We start from the raw sequence: 23,963 nt of genomic DNA, 5'->3' as shown, positions 1-23,963 counted from the left end.
TGAAGTTGTTTCAAACAGCAAGTGTAAGTGTAAGTCCCTTTCCTTCTTCCTGTTCTTTCATCACAGATTGCGAATCCTCTGGGATGAAGAGGTAGAAAGGGTGGGTTCTGAGAAAGCCTCTCTGGACCAAGTGGTCTGGACATTCCAGAAGACGCGTGTTTTGATGGATATTGTGGCCAACATCCTGTGTATTATCATGGCAGCCATAGGGCCGGTGAGTGGGGGCGACCTTTTTTCTGCCTTATCTCCTACATCCCCATACTGGCCAAGAATGTCATTAGTTACTTTCTCTACGAGCTGGTGGGTTTATACATTGTCATTATCTTTGAGCTCCTTGGGGGCAAATTTTCATAAAGCTAATCCTTGTCAAGCACAGCAGCAGTCACTAAAATTAATTAAAAAGTTTGCCTCATAAAGTCAGCTTGCTGACATTATCTGAGGCCTCCTATACCAACCTCAACCCCCAGCGGCCCTCTCCTTTCTCCACCATACTGTTTTACAGACAGTTCTCATTCACCAAATCCTACAGCAGACTGAGAGCATCTCCAGGAATGTCTGGGTTGGCATTGGCCTGTGCATGGCCCTTTTTGCAACTGAGTTTACCAAAGTCCTCTTTTGGGTCCTTGCCTGGGCCATAAATTATCGCACAGCGATCTGGTTGAAGGTGGCAATCTCTACCCTGGTTTTCGAAAACCTGGTGTCTTTCAAGATGCTGACACATATCTCTGTTGGTGAGGTAAGCTGGCCCAGAAGGAGTCTAATTTTAGAAATTAAATTGTGAATTTTCTGAATATGTGTGAGATATGTTTCCTGGATGGGACATCTGCTTCCCTTTTGTTTGTCAGTGTCCTGCCTATCATGTCCCATCTCCCTGCTAAATGATGAGGTGGAGACTTAAAACACCAAAGGAATACAGGGAAAAGAGGGCTGCATTTGAGCTGGAGAATTTGGAAAGACTGCCCTGTTCCAGTAGGAAGAGAGCTTAGGTGACCTCATCTAATTCCCAAGGAGGACACTGAGGCAGCATGGGGCACCCTATAGGCATTTAATGAAATTGATTGACTGCCATCAGTGTGGTATTTGGGGTGCCAAAGTCATAATGAAGACCACAGCTGTTGGACTTCAGAGATGACATTTGCTTAATCCTTAGTAATAAAATCCTGACCATTTATACAAGAAAATTTCCTTAGTCAAGGGAACCCTGGATGGTATGAGGTAAGAGAAAAGACTTGCTTCTTTCTTAAAGTTGCTCCTTCAGTATGTTCAAAGCATCCTTTATCAATTATGATTAGACTCACCTGCATATAACAAAAAACCCAAAGTAACAGTGGATTAAACAAGATGGATTTATTTCACTTTTTGTAAGAGGAGTCTGGAAAAGGACAATCCAGGGCTGGTATGGGGACTTTCAGATCTTTCTGTCTTTTTCATCACTGTCCTAGCACATGGCTCTCATACTGGTTCAGGATGGATGCCCATCTCAGCCATGTTTCAAGATAGCTGGTAAGAGAGAAGAACAACAGGAGTATGTTTTCTAAGTTGAGTTTGGTTTCTGTAAGACTTCATCCACAAAGTCCCATTTGACATTTTGGCTTTTATCACATTGCCCTTAACATAGTCACATGGCCACACTCCTTCCATGAAGTAGGCCGGTAAGTGCAGTCTCGCAGGGCTCGCTGCTGCCCTGGGTAAAGCGGAGTTGTGCTAATAAGGAAGAAGGAGAAATAGGATGGATAGCAAGCAGTCTCTGCAGCATGCTCTAGATGGTAACATTACTCTTCACACTTTTCTTCTTTGGAATTCTTGGTTCTAAAAGACCAAACTCATCGTGTTGGTTCCCTGACGACTCCCCACCCACTATTAGAGAGTTTTTCTCTTCTCTCTTCAGACCTCTCAGCCACTCTGAAAGCCTTCAGCTGAGGAAGCATTTTGAGTGTCCCTTCCAAAGACTGAATCCATGTGCTTTCTTTCCAGGTGCTCAATATACTATCCAGTGATAGTTATTCCTTGTTTGAAGCTGCCTTGTTTTGTCCCTTGCCAGCCACCATCCTGGTCCTAATGGCTGTTTGTGTGGTGTATGCCTTTTTCATTCTGGGGCCCACAGCTCTCATTGGGATATCCATGTATGTCATATTCATCCCCATCCAGGTAATGGCAGGTCTTTGCAGTTATAACTGCTTCACACTTGCATTTTGCACACACACTCTGACTGAACTGGATAGAACGCTGGGCGCCCAGTCCATGGGCCTGAAGCCTATGACTCCCCTTCATGCTCACAGATGTGCTTTTATTGCTGGCACAGCGTAGTTTTTTTAAAAACTTGAATCTGAATGCCAGGGGAGAGGGCGAAATGCTTCTTCAGTTTGTCAAAGCCCTCAAAGCTCTCTTTGCATCCTGCAATTCATGTATTTATATCACCTTCCATATCTCCAGGGGGGCCTCCCAGATCACATTAGCTGCCACAACTCAAGAGAAGGACTCAGCTGAGAATCTCAGGCCAACTTCCCTTAGAACTTTTCTTGGCACTTATACTCTGATTTCTGGACTTTTAAGCCAGCTGCAACTCAGCAATTCTCTCTGAACACAGTGTTTGTACCTTGATTTCAGATGTTTATGGCTAAGCTCAATTCAGCTTTCCGAAGATCAGCAATTTCGGCGACAGACAAGTGAGTTCAGACAATAAATGAGTTTCTGACCTGCATCAAACTGATTAAAATGTATGCCTGGGAGAAATCTTTTACCAACACCATTAGAGAGGTAGGATGAGCAGCTGCTTAAAGAACCACTTTCTTTTTTTTTTATTTTATTTTTTATTTTTATTGAAGGGTAGTTGACACACAGTATTACATTAGTTTCAGGTATACAACACAGTGATTCAACATTTATATACATGATAATTCTAGGTACCAGCTATCACCATACCAAGTTGTTACAATATTTTGACTATATTCCTTATGCTATACATTACATCCCAGTTACTTATTTATTTTACAATTGGAAGTGTGTACTTTTTTTTTTTTGTGAGGGCATCTCTCATATTTATTGATCAAATGGTTGTTAACAACAATAAAATTCTGTATAGGGGAGTCAATTCTCAATGCACAATCATTAATCCACCCCAAGCCTAATTTTCGTCAGTCTCCAATCTTCTGAAGCATAACGAACAAGTTCTTACATGGAGAACAAATTCTTACATAGTGAAGTTACATGGTGAACATTACAAGGGCAGTCATCACAGAAGCTTTCGGTTTTGATTATGCATTATGAACTATAAACAGTCAGTTCAGATATGAATATTTGTTTGATTTTTTTTTCTTTTTTTTTTGTAGATAATTATTTTTTATCGAAGGGTAGTTGACATACAGTATTACATTACATTAGTTTCAGGTGTACAACATAGTGATTCAACATTTATATACATGACAGTTCTAGGTACCAGCTATCACCATACCAAGCTGTTACAATATCTTGACTATATTCATTACATCCGGGTCACTTATTATTTTACCATTGGAAATGTGTACTTTTTTTTTTTTTTGTGAGGGCATCTCCCATATTTATTTATCAAATGATTGTTAACAACAATAAAATTCTGTATAGGGGAGTCAATGCTCAATGCACAATCATTAACCCACCCCAAGCCTAATTTTCATCAGTCTCCAATCTTCTGAGGCATAACAAACAAGTTCTTACATGGAGAACAAATTCTTACATAGTGAATAAGTTCTTACATGGTGAACAGTACAAGGGCAGCCATCACAGAAATCTTCGGTTTTGCTCATGCATTATGAACTATAAACAGTCAGTTCAAATATGAATACTCATTTGATTTTTATACTTGATTTATATGTGGATACCACATTTCTCTCTTTATTATTATTATTTTTAATAAAATGCTGAAGTGGTAGGTAGATACAAGATAAAGGTAGAAAACATAGTTTAGTGTTGTAAGAGAGCAAATGTAGATGATCAGGTGTGTGCCTGTAGACTATGTGTTAATCCAAGCTAGACCAGGGCAATAAAACATCCACGTATGCAGAAGATTTCTCTCAGGACAGGGGGGGTGAGGTTCTAAGCCTCACCTCTGTTGATCCCCAATTTCTCACCTGATGGCCCCCCTGCGACTGTGCCTGTCTTAGGTTGTTCCTCCCTTGAGGAATCTTACCCGTCTCTGGCTAACCAGTCATCTTCCGGGGCCATACAGGGAAATGTGAAGTAGAACCACTTTCTCTTTAGAATGTGCTCTTCTAAGGGGTTCTAAGTTCCCAGGGCCAGGTATTCCAGAAGGGGGCTGAGGAGAACGCCCCCTGAGCTGCAGGTGCTTCAAGGGATTATGGAGATTTTACAATAGATTTAGGCATCTGTTCTAGTGAACCCAAGAGCTCAGCAGGTGAATGACATAACGTTTAGCCTTTACTGGGGCATATGGAAGCTGGTACTGACCAGTCACCTTTTGCAAAAATAATCTACTAAAACATCAGTGCAGGAGAAGAGCTGTCTCAAGCTATTTCCTTGTCTTAGAAGATGTTTATACGTACACATGTAGTCACTCACAGTTATACATATATGTCCTCACTTGTAGCAGCCTCATCGTGATTGGGTAACCCACTGACTCAACATGGCTTGCAAATACAAGAATGCATATATATAGTTTTTTAAAAGCTGATATTAAAACCATTTCAATCAAATATAAATGCAAATCCAGTTGCAGGAACATTTACATAATTGCTGACATAGACACAGGTGGTTGGCCGGTTAATGATCTGAACTACTGTTAAAATTGACTCTCTGGATTTACAATTACACTTTTAGATCAGCATGTAATTGGACCTGAAACTGTATATCCATGTTTTAGGGAGTGACTTCAGAAAATGTACTTCTGAGCCTGCCAGATGGGCCCCAGGCTGGGGCATTGTCAGGCCTACGGGGCCCTCGCTGAAGACCCAGAAATATCTCCTCACACACTGAACTCACTCAGCATGATTTATTTGATTTGATTAAATTTTATTCCATTTGACTTAATTCAATTTAGCTCAACTCAATTTAACACAAGTTAGTTTAATTCAAGAACTATTTACCAAATGCTAACTTAGTAATGTGCTGTCTTGCCAATGGGTTTCAGCCCCAGGAAAGTCCACTATGGATTCAATATAACCAAAGAAATTGACAGTGAAATATTCTTGGGGTGAAAGGGTTATACCCAACTTTATTTCCAGGTGGCAGGTCAGTCACTAAAATCCCGTTCACTCAGAGCGAGTCTGTATGCATCAAGCCGGTCTCTGCCTCTGGGCCCCTCTGCCCGCACAGCCGTCCTTGGGCCTCTATACTTGCACAGCCGTCCTCCCAGCCTCTCCACCCGCACAGCTGTCCTCTGGGACCCTCTGTCCCACAGCCATCCTCTGAGCCTCTCTGCCTGCACAGCCATCCCACACAGCCATCCTCTGGGCCCCTCTGTCCCACAGCTGTCCTCTGGGCCTCTGTTCTTGGCGCCGCCACCACTCCAGCCTCTGCTCTCCTGCAGCCTTGCAGCCCTGCCACCATGTCATGCCCAGAGCACTGGGCGGAGGTCTTTATATACAGTCAAATTGCCCACAGGTGTGCAGTGAGCTAGTCAACCAGGGCCAGGTGAGAATCCTGGCCACAGGAACTCTCATTTTATCCATATGTGCTAACTAAGATAAAAAATAGCTGTAAGTTTGTGCACTCCACCTCTAGAATATATCTGGAATCTGTCTGCTTCTCTGTATTCCACCACCACCCTAGTCCCAGCAATATTCTGCCCCTTCTGGACTATGGCAAGAACCTGTAAATGCAACCCCTGCTTTCATGCTTTGCCTAAAATCTGTTATGCACTCAACAGCCAGAGTGACCTTTTAAAAATATCCATCAGAAAAAAATATATATATATCCATCAGATCCTGTCCCTCCCCTGATGAAAAATCTTTAGTGGCTTCTTATCACACTTTGATTATTCAAATTTACGACTTTTGAATGAAATCCAAATTCCTTTATATGTCTTATTAGATCCAGCATGATCTGGCCCCTGCTGATGTCTCTGACCTCATCACATCATACCATGACCCTTGGTGATTCTGCTTGAGCCCTGCGAACCCTCTATCTGTTTTTAGAACAAGATCCACACTCATTCATGCCTCAGGATCTTTTCAGTCGTTCCCTCTGGCTAGAATGCTCTTCTGCTAGATGTTCATGCTGACTTTGTGTCAATGTCACTGCCTCAGAGAGGCGTTGACCATGGTCCTGAACAGGTTCACTCCCGCCAGTTCCTCTTAGTCATTTCAATCCATTTATTACTTTCATATCACCCATATCAATTCATAATTATATTGTTTAATTGTTTATTTCTTTATTGTCTACCTCCCCAACTGAAAGAGAGCTGAGACAATTTCCTTTTATATTCCCTAACACCCAGCACAGCACCTGGAATATAGTAGACATCAGGTTAAAATTTGTTGAATGAGTCAACATATGAATTAATTATAAGATAAAATGAGAAAAATGCCACAAAAGAAACAGAGAAGCTCCATGGGGTTGAGCACACCAGGCTGGAGAGGTCAGGAAGAGCCTCATGGCAGAGGTGGCATTTTAGATAGGCCTTGAAAAACAGCAAAGATTTGGACACAGACAGAACTGGGGAAGCCCCCCAGGTAGGAGCAAAGGCATAGAGGTGGAGATTCAAGGGAGTGCTTGGAGAAAAGGAGGTGGCTGGGTGTTCTCAAGGTGAAGGGCATGTGGACAGCAGAGCTTGGAATGCAGTAGAACCAGGTTCCAGTTCTGCCTTGAGCACTTAAAAGACAAGTTATTTAACCTGCTAAGACCTTCCTCTCCTGGCAGAGGGCATAATATAATCTCCCCCTTTTCACATGGTAGTGAGAGTGTCCTAATGAGAGATTGTCTGTGCAGTGTGCTGCAGAGCACCTGACACATGGTGAGCACTCAGTGGGCATGGCTGTGGTGCCGGGTTGCTAGTGTCAATTGGTTTTGCAGAGGAGGCTGGAATTGGGGATGAGGACTTTAAACACCAGGGGCAGGAGTTTGAGTTTAATTTATGAGTGGTGCAGAGTTGTGGGCCTCTTCCAGACATAGAAAAGAGAAAAATACTCTTGGGTTTTTGTAGCTGCTCCTGAGACACAGGGCAGAGGCTCAACCTGGCAGTCTTCAGGCTGGCATATGTGTTTTGTTTGGCCCCTACAGTATTTAAATACTTCTTTCAAGTAGTTCCTAACAAAAGTAGGAGTGGAGAGATGTCTCACAAAATTCCAGATCTCAGACTTTGGAACAGTTGCAAACAGTGACCCTAGGTTGCTATGCACTGAGAGGTGGCTGCTCTTTACATGGAGGCATATGGTCCCCATTTGTCTCACTCCAAACCCTCCCTCTGGTCTTACTGTCTGACCATTCCCTTCATTTATGACTTGCCTGGGCCCTGTAGATGTCTGAGTGTATGACTCCTGACACAGAGGATGAGTATTAGAAGGGACCTCAGAAACCACCCAGCATGGCAGTAGACATGCACTGAGCTCCCAGCATGCTGGAATTATGCTCAGGGCAGTCTGTGCTTCCTCTCATTTAAACTTCACAATAGGAATCCTTAACACTTATTTGCAGGATGATCAGACAGGCATAATAAATTTCTTAATGTAGTATTGTTTTCTCTTTCACAGATATAAGGAAGAGGGAAAGGAAATTACTGGAAAAAGCTGGATTTGTCCAAAGTGGAAACTCAGCCCTGGCCCATGTTGCATCCACCATAGCCACTGTATTGACCTTCACCTGCCGCATCCTTCTCAGACTCAAGCCCACAGCCCCGGTGGTAGGAACCGTCTGTAGAGCTGGCCTCTTGCATCCCAAACCCAGCAAGTGTAGAGTGGGAAGCTCTTCCCCACCTTTGCCTGGCATTGGCAGGAGAACACCCAATTACAGTGGGCCAGGCTTTTTTTTTTCACCCTGACTTTTAAAAACAAATGTTTGAGTGACAGGGAGCCTCAGGGAGCCTAGCAGTGACTCTTATGTAGTCTATGGCAGTGCAAAGGTAGTAGTTAATTGGAACACAATTTAATATTTGGAGGAAAAAAATGAAACCAAAAGAGCACTTGAATGTTTTGTTTATATGTATCATGTCCTACAAGAAAGAGAGTTTGTGTGAGTTATCTGGGCGGGAGGAGATGTAGATTTTGAGAGAGGCAGTGGTATTAGGGTCGGAGTCCCCCTTGTTTAAATTGTGACTCTACTACTTAGTAATTATGATTTATGGCAATTAATTGAAACTCTCTTGGTCCTATTATGTGTTGGTGGGGTGATATGAGTCCCTACGGTTGTGAGGACTGAAGGAGTTATTTTATGTAATGCATGTGGAATAGCACCTTGTATGTAGTATATGCTGGGTTAAGTGTTTGCTATTCTTATTAGCCTGATGTTCACCCAGGCCAGACAAATTTGGTTTGAAAGCCTTAGAGGGAGAATTAGGCTGAATATGAAATGCTCAGGTTTTTACAAGGGGGCCTGTGCATTCAAAGGTAAAGGAACTCTGAGCTAGAGGAGAAATGGCCCTTGGCTGAAATAAAGAAAAAAACGGGTAAGATATTAAAGCCAGGATCTGAAGGCCAAGTCAATAAAGGCAAGAAAAAAAAAGAGAGAAAATGAAAGAACCAAGTATAGACAAACTCACAGAGGCAGAACTGCACCAAAACCAGAGGTTTTGGGGGGAAGTGGGGAAGCTTAAGAAGGCAAGATGTTCTTGCTGGGGCATCCGCTGTGGGGCTATCAATCCTTTGCTGCCCTGTGTTTCTTCGAGAGGTGCTTTTATTTCTCAGGCTCTTCATACACAGTTTAATCTCACACACTCTAGGGACTTGAACTCAGCCATGAACGAAAAGCCAGAGTGAATGGCAATGATGTACTGAAGCCTGAATGGAATGCAACCCAATTATTGTGACTCTATTCTATGGTCCCAGACAACAAAAAAATTTCCCCCAGCAACACACTAAGCAAATAAATTTGAAACCAAATCAAATGCACATAGCTAATATTTTCTAAAAAGATGATTTAGAAAATATCTAGAAAAAGAATAAATTCTCTGAATGCAAGACTCAGTATTTCTTTAGATTTAGTATCCTTTGCATGCTCCTGTTCTGCCAGGGCCATGGCAATGGGAAATCAGCTCAGAGGCACCTGGCCACATCAGGCAGCCCAGGTGCCCTATTAACCAAGGCCTGGGTTTTCTGAGCCAAGATAGTGCTTTGGGACCTGGGAAGCTGAGTCCTCTTTGGGGATGGATTTGGGACCAGATGTGATGAAAGGAGCTTCCCCCATGATTGTCATAATGAACTAGGATTAGGTGAAGCCCAGGGCTCTGTTCATGGGGCCCATTTAAAGCAGGCAGCATCACTCCAGGTTTGTCAATGGAAGTTGTATAATTCTTAAACGTGAGATTAGGGAGAGGCTGCTAATTACAAGTCAGGCAGAGGAGATGACATCTGAGAGAGAGATCATGCACCCCTGGGGCACGATAGAGCAAGGAGACTTGTTTTCACTGAGCCTGTGTGATATTAACCACCCACCAGGCAGGGCTCAGTGAGGAAGACCCAGTGAAGAGGGGAGGTAACTCTTCGGGATGGCTGTTGAACAAAGGCTGTCAAACCTCTCCCCGGTGTGTGAGGAGGCAGCGCATGGAAGGCAGAGCCTGGGGGCAGGAGAACCAGAAGTCACAGTCCAGCAGTCGGCATGGCCAGGTGGTTCTTCTAGGGATGGTCTCCCTGGGCTGTGTGTGGTATGGAGAGGATGCTCTAGCTTTGAAGCAACTGAGGGAAGGAGATGATTCAGGAAAATCTGCATAGGGTTTTCAGCGAATGGTCTAGGCCAAGTAAAGACATGGCCTTCCACATGTATTATGGATGTTTTATGTATGGATGGAGATTTCCAAATGCATTCGGTTAGAGGCCTCCCTCAGGTCTTGTCCTTTCTGGATTGGCAGAGATAAGGGGATAAATCTTCTGCCATTTTGGTGAAATTCGAAATGCAAAATAGATTAAGATGTTACTATCTCTAATTTGCCAACCCATGATTTCTGAGCCATGAAGTGAAAAAAGTGTTTCTGGGAGAATTCCACCTGTGCCACCGTCTTTCAACTCAGTAAACATAAGCCCTGTGGATATGATGGTCTAGAGCCAAGGCAACACTCCGCCCTAACACTTAGACCTCTCCTTTCTCCTTCAGGCATTTAGTGTGATTGCCATGTTTAATGTAATGAAGCTTTCAATTGCAATCTTGCCTTTCTCGGTCAAAGCAGTGGCTGAAGCCCGTGTCTCCCTAAGGAGAATGAAGGTATAACTAACACTGGGTGAGTAGGGAAGACAGATTTCATTTTTGGGTGGGAAAATTCTTAGATATGGGAAGCAGTGTCAACTCATTTGAGGGCTAGTCCCTGGTGTGGACATTGGAGGAGGCCCTCCATTCAGCTAGATATGCATCAAGGAAGGCACAGGCGGCGGTTTACAGCGGTCTGCCCTAGTGAATATGAAGTAGTTGCCATACCCGGAGATGGAGACTATGTTCCTGATCCTTCACTCTTGATCCAAATCAAATCTTAAGTTGTTCCAGGAGTGAGGTGGGGATGGGTTTGCGCTGAGCCATCCCCTCCTCTACTAATTTGCCCTACGATGGGTGTGGTTTTGGAAGTGATGAAGAGGTGGTGGACTCCATATTTATGCACTCACTTAGTCACTTTATCCATTCAGCCATTCACCAAAGATTAACTGTGTGTTTCCTACATTCAAGGCATTGTGGAAAAGCAAGTAAAAGGCAGAGCCTCCAGTACAGGACAGGCCCAGGTACCCGAGTAAGCATATAAGTGGCATCCAAGAAGGGCAGGTAAACAGAGTTTTGAAGTTCAGGCAAAGAGAGGAAACAGAAGAGGGCATTCCAGACAAGAGAACAGCAGGGTCAGACATCTGTGGATTGACCGAGATGTTATTTTATTGAGTGATGATTTTCTTCACTCAAGCCAGCAATCTGGAAGTCATCTTAAGAATCCGAGGTGCCTGTATCTTGTTTCCCCCCTACCGTACACATCCAGCCAATCAAGAACCCTGTTGAGTCACCTCCTGGCCACTATATCCTCTTTTTTTAAGAAGAGGCATTGTTTGTATGATTGAATTGGAAGGTGGCACTGTTGAATTATCACTTTTTGAACAAAACATAGGAATCAACATCTCACATTAATTGTATGTATGATGATATCAGGTATCTTGGACTAGAGGAAACGTGCCATTTCTTAACTCCTCAACCTCTGCTCTGTCCCTGCTGCCATCACCTTCATTCAAGGCCTCATCACTTGTCATCTGAACTATCACAGAGACTGAGGAGCAGTCCTCCTTCTCCAGTGTTGTTCTCTTCAAATCCATACTGCACTCAGCCACTTGGAGAGCTCTTAAAATATTGGTCTGACCACTGATATTCACCACTCGAAATCTTTAAATCTTTAACTTCTTCAGGCCTGAAACTGAGCCCTCTGTCAGTAAGGAGGTCCGCAGATATGCCTCTGCCTCACTTCCTATCCCCTTCCTACCTTGAGCTCTGTGTCTTGGTGACCCTGAATCGCTTGTTTCCTGCCTTCCCACACACGACAAACCGAGCTGCCGCATGCTTCCTTGCCTTTGCTCATTCTGTGTCCTCTGCTAGAGAGCTTTCATTCCCTTTGCCATCCCTCATGTTTGCATTCACAGCACATGTACAGACTCAGTTCAGCACCCATTACATAGACCTCTACGATGGGGAGCCAGGTGTCCCTTCTCTGGCAGTTTCAATGCTTTGACCCTGCTGCATTTCACTGAAATGATCTGTGTTTCCCTCTCCCCCCTGACGGTAACCTCTTCGAGGACAGGAACCATGCCTTAACATAACTGCATTTCTGCTATTTACCCCAGAGTCTGGCACAGAGCAGGCACTTGGCAAATGTTTTATTGAACTGAGCTGAGTGGAGACCTACGGAGAAGATACAGTGGAGACTGAGCATGTGACCTTGGTTTCATAAGAATTAGTGCCAAGCAATGAGGCCCAAAGACTGGCAGTGCTGACTGTCTTAGGCATGAAGGTGAAATGTAGCTGGGACCAGCATTCTCTACCATGGGTGACCCACACAGACCTTGTGGTTAAAGAAGCATCCATCCCAGACAGCATGAGCTGCTAGTCCATTTCTGCTGCAGCGTCTCCTGGGTAACTATCTTCAGAATACCTTTCCTGGATGCCCAGTGTAGAATTGCCAAGACTATGATTTTGGGTCATTAGAAGGTATATTGGGATGATTATTACACATGGATGATGTCTACCCAGTTTATTTTGTTTCTTTAATCTTAGAAAATTCTCACAGAAAAAAGCCCCCCATCTTACATCACCCAACCAGAAGACCCAGATACTGTCTTGCTTTTATCAAATGCCACCTTGACATGGGAGCAAGAAGCCAGCAGGAAAAGTGCAGACCTACAGAAAGTGCAGAACCAGAAAAAGCAGTTTTTCAAGAAGCAAGTGCCAGAGGCAAACCTCAGAGGCTGAGGTTTAAGTCCATCAGCCAAGGGAGTTGCTGGCCCAGAGGAGCAAAGAGGCAGCCCCAGATTGGTTCTGCACAATATAAACTTTGTGCTGAGAAAGGTGGACATGTGTTCTAAAGGTGTGGTGCCTTGCCAATGGGCTTCAGCACCAAGCAAGTTTGCTATGGATTCAATGTGACCAAAGAAATTGACAGCAAAATGTTCTCTGGAGTGAAAGGGTTTATTACCTGGCTTGTTCTCCTGGCAGTAGGTCAAGCACTGAAGTCTCTGCCTCTGCCCAGAGCACTGGGCCGAGCTCTCCATATAGTACAATAATAGCTTATTGCCTAAAGGTGTGGAAGCGGTAGCCTAGCAACACGCCAGTTACATCATCAGGTGGTTTAAATTCAGTGAGGATCCTGGCCATAGGAATCCCAACTTCCCCACATATGGCCTCCATTCTTCTTCCTTCTTTTTGCACAGCACTGGCCTTTGCAAGGCCTAATATAGTCCAGTTTGAGCTGGAGGTGGTGGTGGTGGGATGTCCCTAACCAGGCTGTTTTCTTCCCCCAATTTTAAATCTATATACACAGACAGGGGAGGAGATATCTTCTTCAAGCTAAGATAATGTGGTGGTTGTATTAGCACTGATCCTGGAACTGCATAGTAGTTGGGGGCGCTGCAATGCTGACTGGACAATCCATTTGGGGTGGCCAGGCTCAAACTATTTCATGAACATTTTCATGTTTGTTCTTAATTTCATATTCGAGTACTATGATCAGTAATCACTGACAATTATGATCACTTGCTCTCTAGCAGGTACATAATGAATGCATTCCACTACCCCAATAACCCTCTGAAGTAGGTACTATAGATCCCCCCGCTTTAGGATTGAGGAGCCCGATTCGCAGGAGGTTAAATAACTCACCTGAGATCACATATCTGGTAAGTGCAGAAGAGGGCTGCACACCTGGGATGCCTGATCCCAGAGTCTGTGCTCTTAGCTAACATGCTTGTTAAAGCAAATGAGGTCAACAAGCAACCCAGCAAAGGAAGGCAGCCAGAGCCTGTTGGCTGCTCAGTACTGGGGAATTAGTCTTTAGATGTGGCCCTGCATTTAGGGAATGTTTGGCCTCCTCACACATGAGGTTTTCTTCCACTGGGAGCCAGCAGCAGTGCTCCCCCATGGCAGGGCTCCCCGGATGGTGGTACTCCCCGGGGGATAGGGCTGATTTTGTTAGAGAGGTCTCAGCATTCATCCTGTGCCTGGTATTTTAATCTCCCATCTTGTTGACTCACCCTTTCCCCGTGCGAGCACTACAGAAGAAGTGGTTCTTATTTATTATGTGATGCTAAGCTCAATAGCTGGTGTAAAGTGGTGCTTTGTATAGTTAACAAGAGGATCTGCCACATATTCATTGGAAATGATATTCAGTCAGCTGAGTGCAGCTGAGCTCAGTTCTCAGCTAAGTCCTGGCGGATGCAGCTCACTTTGCTTTCTCATCACTGCCCGACTGACGTGCAGCAGCCAGCTTGCTCCAACCGAGCCTTCAGAGTTGGTCCAGAGAGGCCTCAGGGAAATGTCCTAAAGGAGCTGCCTTTTAGCCCTCCTATTGCTTTCCTCCTTTTTGGTATGTTGGTAATGCCTGGACATGGTCAGTGTTTTGTGAAACAAGTTGAAGACATAGTAGGGGCAGCCCGGTGTCATGTGGGTGAAGGGTATGCCTCTAGAGACTGGAGGACCTGGATCCCAGCCCCAGACACTTACCAGCTCTGTAACCTTGAGCATATAGCCTAACCTCTTGAAGCCTGTTTCTTTACCTGCTTGATGGGTATTTTAATAATAGTACCCACTTCACTAGGTGGGTGTGAGAACTAAAAGAGAAACCACACAAAAACGCTAAACGCACAGTAAGCCCCACCTGATGTTAGGTGTAGTTGCCTTTTCCCTCTGACAGTCAAGTCCAGCTTAAGTGCTGCCCTTCAAAGTCCCGAATTCAGGATATCCTTGCTTTTTCAAATTCAGTTTCATGAGATACTGTAGCCTCCTCGAGGTCAGGGTATGCATCTACCTTGTTCACAAGCATGGCCTTATGCTGATAGAGCCTGGCAGAGAGCAGGTTCCCGACACTGAGTGACCAAATGAATAATCAGAAACCCAGGCGGCACAGACCTCATGGATTTTCTGCTGAAGACAAGGATGAGCCTAGAAGGCAAAGACCTGGCCCCAAGTAGTGGCCGGGACTCAAAGGAGAGCCGAATGCCTAAGGAAGCTGGATCCATGCCTGTTGTCTCTTTGTCCCCAAATCTCCATGATACCCTAATTCCTTGAGGTCTTTTTAGTGGGATTAAAATGGGTCAGCTTCACTTCCTTGTGGATTCAATGACACTGTGGGCTCCATAAGAGGGGGACTGCATCTATCTTGATCACTATTTTGTCCCCAGGGCCTAGCATGGTGCCTGGTGTTCTGTAAAGACTTGTCAAAGGAATTTGTGATGACAGGCAGCAAGCCTCGCATGCTGGTGGTGGCAAGCAGGTGATGGGCCCAGGTAATGGTCTAGCTTGTGTGGGGAAGGAGCTGTATTTGGTCCCTTGCTGGGCATCTTTGCTCCAAGAGAGCCCGGAGAGCTGGTCTTAAGGAGAGTGTTCTCAGATGTTCTCACTACAGCACTGAAGAGTCCACTGGAACACAGTGTGAGGGTGCACCGACCCCAGAGCCTCCAGTGGACTCTCGCTCTGCCTGCATGGTTCCCCCAGATAGCTGCTGGCTCGCTCCCTCACTTCCTTGGTTCCTGCTCACACATCACCTACAGCAGATACTGCCAGTGACCCATCTGTGTGCCCAGGCCATCTTCCAACTGCAGGATCTGCATCTGTGCTCTAGAGCCCTCCCCTCCACCCACAATGTGCCTGAGTATCAATAGCTGAGAATCCATTTCTCAGACACCAGCTGATGGGTATTTATCCCTGGCTCCTTCAGCCATTAGGGGTGTAAAACCACCCTCAGTTTCCCAGTGACTCCCAGCAGGATTGAGTTTCATTTGCTCCTGTGGGACCTGATGTAATATTATATCCTAAAGGCCATCTCCTCTTTCCTGTACTATGTCCACTCTTGCCATCTGGTGTTCTCCAGATAAACTAGCTTCACTCAAATTCCTGGTTCAGGGCCTGTTTCTGGGGCAATTATAGCTAAGACACTCACTTTTCTAGTAAGGCTACCCCAGCTCCCTTTCCCTTTCCGGATTTATTGGTTTCTAAAGTATGTATCTGACATCCCCCATATTTAATTTATCTTATTCCCTGTCCATCCCCCCAGCTGAAATTGAGTTCCATGAGGGCAGACCCAGGCTGCTACTTGGGGTGTTCGCTGCTGTGCTGTTGCTGGTGCTGGTGCTCAGAGCTGTGCTGCACACAGCAGGCCCTAAAACAGCCAGTGGCTGAATTAATAAATCTGTAGTTGTGGAATTATCCATGAACCCAATATGTTGAAATATCATAACTACTCAATAATCTCAGACTGAGTTTCAGTATGGTGAAAGGATACTTTGCAAATGACTTCTGAAAAGAACACAGCTCTCTGTACTTCAAAGGATATCCTTGTTTCCTGGGTTGTACAGCCTTTAACTTCCATTAGATTTGCTTTCTTGGAGTCTAGGCATGGGACAGCCCTCATGTCCAGGGCCTGTGTGTCCCAGATTAGCACAAGGTTGCTTCACATCAGCGCTTAGACATGATTTCTAGAAGTGCCTACTCTGCTGTGCTGTGCAAGGGAAAGCTGTTAATTAAGATTTAGGTTCCTACATCCCCCCAGGCTGTGTAAAAGGGTTGGGGCATGAGGCTGTAGCTGTCACTTCCTAGGGACGACAGCAACCCCCTGGCCCCAGCCTGGCCAGCACAGCTTGGGGGCAAGAATTTGACCCAAGACCCTTTTAAGAACTGGGAGAACGTGTCTTTTTCTGTTTCTCTGGTAGGGGAAGGTCTTGGGACTATGAGGGCATGTTGGAAGTGGAAAGAGCTCCCTATTGCCACTCTCCTGGGACAGGTAAGCTGTGAAAATGGAACTCTGATGTGGCAATGAAATGGTTCCCTGCCTGCCGTGTTTGGGGCCTGTGAGCACAGCAGACCCAGCAGCTGGGCTCGGATGCTGTGCACATAGTTCACCATGATTTCCAGGAGGTCAGTGTGCTCAGCAGCTTCCTGCCCCTCAGCCAGGAGTGCTGAGCTTTTTGCACACTCTTTGGTTTACCTCCCGAGGATGCGTGTGCTAAATGGTGATGCTTCCTTGCCCAGAGCTCCATGTTCATCAAAGGAGGAGATGGGTCAGTGAATTCATGGATTTCCCACGACTTTGGGCTGTCCTGATGAGAAAGGCTGGCTCAATGGCTTGGCAGGGAGGACCCAGGAGCCTGCAACTCATGATGACTTTAGATGTGTTTTTCCACATCTGCCCAGAGCAGCTGCTCCGTCAGGCTCCCTCAGTGAAGGAGTGGCCGGATGCATGCACGAAGCAGAGCAGTCACATGCCCCCAGCCTCTCTGCAAACCTTGTGGTAAGAAGAGGGAGGAACTTAGGGTTCCTGTCCCTTGTCTGCTACTTCTAGCCATGAGACCCCAGGGAAATGGCCAAGCCTTTTACAGTATTCACAGAACTCTAAATTGCCATGGTTTCTCATCCCAAATGAATGAGAAATTCTCCAGGAAAAAATATGAAGTCCTATTTCTCCTCACTCCACTGTTACTAAGGAAGAGGTTGGGCCTCTGTGATTGCTTTTGCCTAAAGCAGGGAGACTAGGTGCCTTGTAGAAGCTAGGGCACTGGGTTCAGAAGAGCCCACCAGACCAGGGTGACTTCTCTTGGCCTCAGTTAACTCATTTCTAGAAATAGTAACGACTCTTTCCATGCCTGAAGGTGGGGTCAGAATCAGGTGAGTGCCTGAGGTCACGCATGCTCTGGGATTCCCTGCTTGCCTCTGTGATAACCCTAGAGTCCGCAGGTGCGTTACAGGTGACCCAACCCAGTTCTCCACCCAATAATGTGACTTCTCTCCACGGCATCCTAGAGGAGATGAGCCAGCCTCTGCTCAGCTGTATCCAGGGATGGGGAACTCATTATTTCATAGCCAGTATCCTCTCTGGAGAGTTTCGATATATATGGAATGATGTTTGCCTCTTTTTAACTTCTGCCCTGTGGTCTGGCCCTTTGGAACATCTCAAAGAAAATAGACTCTCCACATGACAGTGGTGAGATCATGGCCCTGCACCATGGTCACTGGGGGAAGAGGATAAACCAATGAGTGGGCTCTGGACCGCCTGTGTTTACTACCTGTCTCAGCCTTGTGCCCACTGTTTAACCTTGGAAAGTAACTTACCTTCTATGAGCTTTTGTTTCCTTATCTTTAAAATGGGGCTAAGGAGCATTTTGGTGAGGAGTAAACAAGATAATGTACCTGCAACTGGTTACAGGATAATTCCCAGTACCAGGCCTTGTGATCAGCATTTTATGTGTACTTAATGCAGTGCCTGGTACATATCCAATTAATTTTAGCTATTGTTATTACTATTACCATTATTGTTAATTATCACTGTCTTCTCCTCAGGTCTAATGTTCTCTGTCTCTTGGACCATTCCCAAGGTGAAATGGCATCACGTCCCTTGAACGACTTAGCTTTCCTCCTTCCCAGTCCTGACACACTGCTGCTGCCCCACAAGCATCAGCTCTGAGCCCCTCGGCCTGCCTCCCATGTCCCTTCCCCTGACAACTTTGAACATGACATCACCAACAGTGTCTACCATTATCTGTTGGATGTCCACTGTGCGGGGTTGTCTTAAAAGAAATGATCTCCTTGGGGTCAGAGCCTAGAGCCAATGCAAGGTTTTAAATAGAGTTGTTCAATTTTTAAACATCTAAAAGTTCCACATGAAACTGAGTTTTCTACTCCTCTTGAAAAATTAGAAACTCTGACTGCCCCAGGCCTGCATCCTTGCACTAGGTCTTGCCCCAAATGTGCAGCTGAGGTGAGGCTGCTTCCTGAAGATGGAGCATACCTGGGCCCCTGTTTGCAGATGAGGAAGCTATGTGCTGCACCTGGGTCCTGAATGAGCAGGGTGGGATCCATTCAGGGCCCCGGGGAGAAAAGGGAGCCTTTGTTCTGGTCTCACAAAGGTGCCATATGTGCCCGCAGCAGCCTGTGCCCTCCAACCTGCATCAGGGCTCACCACTGCCTCTGCTGCAACATTCCTGCCTGGCCCCTAGCTGTTTGACTTTGAGACCCTTGATCTGCACCTTTGGGCTTTGCAGAGTGTGGGCAAGACATCATGTTGACCCTCTTAGACCTTCATTATTAATGCTCATGGAATGAGTGAGTGGCAAGGGTGCAGCGGGCTCACAAGGAGAAGTCCACAAGGTTGGGCTTCTGAAGGCATTCTGGTACTGTTGCTCCAGTTGCAGTTACAGTGAGGGACCATGGCAGTCAACGGAACTGTGGCCTATGTTTCCCAGCAAGCATGGATCTTGCACGGAAATGTGCGAGAAAACATTATTTGGAGAAAAGTATGATCACCAAAGGTAATATTCACTTTGAAAGCACAAGGCACTTTAATTTAGTATTTGATATATTGCTACAGATGCTGATGCCATTGGAAATGATTGCTAAGTGGGTTCTTTAATGACTTCTGATTAAACATTCATCAGATCCAAATGGGTGTTTGGTTTTTCTCTTCCTGACCCAAGATTTCAGGAGAGGCACCTTCTGCAGACCTGTGATCACACTCTAAGAAATGGATGGAATCGGCACTTCACACCCAGCTCAGAGTAGCGTGTGGTCTGAGGCTCTCTGTAACCATTTGTATGCTGTCTGACTGGAAAGAGATGAATCTGGCAATTGTGTTTTAGGCCAAGTAACCAAAATTTTGCTTGAAACTATGAGTAGCAGGTATGTAACTAACCACCCCCAGAATTATTAATTGACGTCAGAGCTATAAGGATGTATTGCTCTTAGTGTCCTCAAAATGATCTGACGGAATAAACACAAAGTCCAAGTCATAATATTTAGATATACTTTGGACCTTGATCTTTAAGCTCTGAAAAATAATAGCTTCCTCTGGTCCTTTGCTGAGATCAGTGTGCTACCACGTACACTCTCTCATTAGAGTCCCATAACCACCCATTGAGAGAAATCCTGGCATCATATCTCCATCTTACAGCTGAAGTGTTGAGGCCCAGAGATGAGAGTTGAAATACCGAAGGTCAAAGCTATTGATTGGCAAAGTAGATTCAGTCTTGAACTCCAGGCCACATTTGTTCCTGCTGTTGCTGCCTAACAGCTGGGTCACCCTGAAGCCCCCCAAGTACCAAGATGAAACAAAGACAAATGGAGTTGGTTTTACAAACCTGTCAGCTTTCAACATCTTTCTGCTTGAACCCAAAAACTCTGTCCCTGCTGGCTGATATCAGCCAGCATGTGGGTTCCCAGAAAGCAGCCTGCTGTTTCCCCTTCTTTTCCCTGTTTCCCTGGCCATGACAGCCTGTCTCCAGGAAGCTCAGAAGTGGCAGGAAGCTGTGGTCAGTGTGGGAGTCCTGGGCACAGCTGGACTGCTCTGCTCCACATCTCCTGACCTGCCGTTGCCTGTGCCTCATCCCAGCACCCCCCTGGAATGGCTTCTCTTTCCATGGAAGCAGGCTAGGAGGCATTCCTGTCTTTATCAATGAGGACATCAGAGGGCACATTGTTACCACATACCTGCAATATGCAGGACCATGGGGGACACAAGGGTGCTCAGATGTGTCTTGTTCTCAAGGTATTCAATTCTGGAAGAGGATGTAAGAGATGCAAAAGATGACAGTGTACCAAGAGGTGGGAGACTGTGTTGTTCAGAGGTAATGGAGGTCAAGTAAAGGAAGAGAATGTGACACTTAAAATGGGCCTCAAAGAATGAATTGAGCACCCTTCATCTGTGGCATCTCTAGCAGGGGTTTTGCTTCTAGGGTGGCCACTGTGGCTCTCAGAAGCCACAGGAAGCAGGAGGATGGGAGGTATTTTAAGATGGGGGATGAGGGTGGAAAGGGGTTGAAGATGTGTTTAGAAGTCTGAATCTCATAGTTGAAGATTAGCAAAGGAATATTAATAACACCACTGATGGGGAATTTGCAATGAGCCAGACCTTGTGCTAATGGCAAATATGTGTTCCTGCTTCCTTCTCACAACCCAGTGAATGATTAGCCCAGTTTATTACTTGTTCAACATCACACAGCTGGATTGAAAGCCAGTTGTTCTGACACCAAAGCCCCTGGTCTTAACTACCATGTATACTAACCCTAAAGTGGACATGTGGGCACGAAGCTTAGGATGTGCACAGATTCTGTCCCACCGTGCCAAGTGCTGCTGGGGGCTGGTGTGCCCCCTCAGGCCAGCTGCCCATAATCTGCCTGCTCACTCTCATGCTGGTGTCTTTACTGGGAAGGTGTGTCTTGCAAAGTCTGAGTTATGAGGCCCACCTGTCATCAGGCATTGAGAAGAAAGGATCCCAATGATGACGATGATGGTGGTGATACCAACCCGCCAATCAGCAGCCCATCAAGCAGGACCGAAACCTAGGGCCCAGTGGTGGGCCTGCAGCACCTTGGATGGGGCATGAGCTGGAGATGCCAGCCGGCTCTCCAGGGAACTCGGAGCAGGAGCCAGTTCCTGAGGCGGCTGTGTGGGGGACTGTGGTGCCCTGTTTGCTGTGGGGGCTGTCTGAGTGGGAGTGAGTGAAAACTCAGAGAGAAGGGGCAGGGTTCTTTCACAGCTCAGGGCCCAGACATCTCTGAGTTCCTACCCACTATCTTACTGATTTTCCTGGATCCCTTGGTGTCAAAGTCCCCAAGGAGTGGGACCCCCAGCTCTGTTGTCCTTTGCAGGATGAAGTGCTCGCCCCACAGTGTGGCTGCTGAGAGTAGGTCAGGGCCTCGGTTGCTTGTCAGTCTCCCCAGACACTGGCCTGGGGCTGAGCAGCAAAGCCAAGAGGCTGGGAGGTCCAAGGAGCTGGGATCCAACTCCCGTTTGGCCCGTCTGCCCTGCATGTGGCATTCCCTGTGCCTCAGTACCTCAGGTGTCTTAAGGGAAGAAAGCTGTTCTCTCCAACCTGGTAGGAGTGATTGCACAGTGGGCAACAAGGGTCAAGGGGCAAGCTTCCTCAGGTACCAAAGGCAAGACAACCGGCCTCATCTTCAACCTTGGCCCAGTCACACCCATGGTGCCTGCTGAGGCAGCTCAAGGCAGCAGTGGCCGTGGGGTCCTTCTCACCGGGCTGTCTTCTGACTTTTGCACCCATAGGTATCAGCACACAGTTCGAGTCTGTGCCCTCCAGGAGGACCTGAGCAGCCTCCCTTTTAGAGACCTGACTGAGGTGAGCAGAACTGGATCTCAGCCCCATTGCAGCAGCCCAGGTCCAAAGGGCAGAGGCTCGGCAGGCCCCAGCTCCATCCACCTCTGGATACTCTGGAGGACAGAAAGGTCCCAGGAAATGCCAGGAAAGCCCGGGTCTGCCCTCCTGCATCCTCCTTCTGGGTCTGTTCCTGAGGTACCATTGCAGTGGATGTGATACCAACTCCACTTACATTGTGTTCCGTGTGGTCCCTTCCAGGGCCGCTCCCAAGCTGCCACTCATCTCAGGGAAGGTTTCTGGTGAGAGCTGCTTCCTCAGCTCATGGATCAGCTCTGTCCTCCAAAGAGAGGCCCCGGGGTGGTGTGCTGTGTCTGCAGTATCAAGGGCCCCTTCTTGCCTCCCTTGCTCTGCCCAGCCCAGGAGTTGGGTCACCTCCAAACATTGCCCCTGGGATGCTTGTCGCCAAAGAGCTGATTGAGTCCCGGGCTGACTCTGCCAACTCAGGTGAGTCAGAGGAGTTACTGTGCTGTTTTCCTTTCTCCCCTTCCCAATGTGCCCTCTGTTCAGCCTTCCCATTGTGCCCAGGAGCCCCAGAGGAGACCAGCGAGCTAAAGCATCCTGCAGAAAGACCAGTTCAGAACACCTGCCTTTCTCTGCTAGGACCCTCTGTGTACCCATGTCAAGGAAATGGCCAGCAGGGCCTTCCCGGCCTGCCATCTGGGACCCCCGCCTCTGCTGGCCTGGCCCACCCTACCTGCTGGCCTGAGTGCGCACTTGCCTTCCAGCTTCTAGAACTCTGCTCCTGCTCTTGTTACAACCCGCCAAATCCAACCCCAGATCTATCCCCTTTGGGGAAGACTTTTCCAAGGTGCCGTGGTCTGAAGTAATTTGCCCCTAAGTGCTTGGTTTGTGCCATTATTATATGTATAACCAGCCACCCTGTCCTGCTCCCTGCCAACATGTGAGGTCCCAGTTGATGGGGGACTTTTCCTGTCCCACTTCATGGGTCCTTCCCCAGTACTCAGCTCAGCACCTGGCTGGATGTGATGAGGGTTCACTTTGGAATCAGTTAGAATCACCTGAAGTAGGTTACGTAGGCTTTTCATCCTTTCAACAATACTTACTGAGCACCTGCTCTGGACTGGGCATGGTGCCAGGCCTTAGGGATGGAGTGATGTACAAGGCAGACGCGCCTCTATCTGCACAGAGCTTAGAGTTGCCTAGTCAGGTGGAGAGTTGTTCCGCAAGTAAATAAATAGAGAGCCTGCTGTGCATCTGCTGCCAGCCACTTCTCCCTCCTGTTCTCTGGTCCACTCTTCCGAAGCTTTCTGCTCAACAATTCCCTTTGTTGTTAGCGGTCAAAACACAGCCCCTTGTTGTGGATGTGCACTGGAACAAAGCTGTTGTGAGGCAGGTAACCCTTACTTAACATTCCCCGCTGCCCACCAGGCTTCCTGCAGGGGGGTGTCTTCCACTTCCCAAGGCACCTGGCGCAGTAAGGGGTCCCTGTAAGGGGAGCGGGGATGGGGATGTGGTGATGAGCTGTCCACAGAAGACTCTCGGGAGGCTTCAGGATGCTCCTGTTCCCCGAGGGCTGCAGGGTGGTGGGTGGGTTTCAGAGATGGGCAGCATATTACCCCTGTCTGCAGATTGGGGAGCGGGGCCTCAACTTTTCTGGGAGACAGAGGCAGAGGATCAGCCTGGCCCGGGCCATCTACTCAAACCATGAGCTCTACCTGCTGGATGAACCCCTGTCTGCCGTGGATGCCCAAGTGGGGAAGCACATCTTTGAGGAGTACATTAAGAAGGCCCTCAGGGGGAAGACTGTCGTCTTGGTGACCCACCAGCTGCAGTTAAATGGGACTGGCAGGATCCACAGGGTCACGCGGTAAGTGTGGCACTGATGCTCACACAGTCTCCTCTTTTGCTTAAAACCACCTCTCCCATCTGAGGCTGTCCTCACCTGACAGGGTGGGGTGGGAGCAAGAGACACTCATGATTTTCCCAAGCCACCCATCTCGCACTCAGCCCTGCCGCATGGATGGCCTCTACTGGT

The 23,963-nt window shown here is 46.9% G+C and overlaps 1 protein-coding gene across 1 annotated transcript in view; it reads left to right on the top strand.

The window, feature by feature from the left end:
* ABCC12 (ATP binding cassette subfamily C member 12) overlaps positions 1 to 23,963 on the top strand; it is a 57,875-nt gene that overhangs the window by 5,539 nt on the left and 28,373 nt on the right. Inside the window, 13 exon segments of the mRNA XM_057492742.1 lie at positions 67 to 214; positions 503 to 736; positions 1,975 to 2,148; positions 2,608 to 2,753; positions 7,681 to 7,831; positions 10,234 to 10,341; positions 12,373 to 12,663; positions 16,515 to 16,568; positions 18,966 to 19,075; positions 19,077 to 19,106; positions 21,856 to 21,928; positions 23,557 to 23,759; position 23,878. Coding sequence (XP_057348725.1) covers positions 67 to 214; positions 503 to 736; positions 1,975 to 2,148; positions 2,608 to 2,753; positions 7,681 to 7,831; positions 10,234 to 10,341; positions 12,373 to 12,663; positions 16,515 to 16,568; positions 18,966 to 19,075; positions 19,077 to 19,106; positions 21,856 to 21,928; positions 23,557 to 23,759; position 23,878 — 1,723 coding nt within the window.

The sequence above is a fragment of the Manis pentadactyla genome, chromosome 15, assembly GCF_030020395.1.
Source record: "Manis pentadactyla isolate mManPen7 chromosome 15, mManPen7.hap1, whole genome shotgun sequence".
NCBI lineage: Eukaryota > Metazoa > Chordata > Mammalia > Pholidota > Manidae > Manis > Manis pentadactyla.
This window is presented reverse-complemented; position numbering and strand designations above follow the sequence as displayed.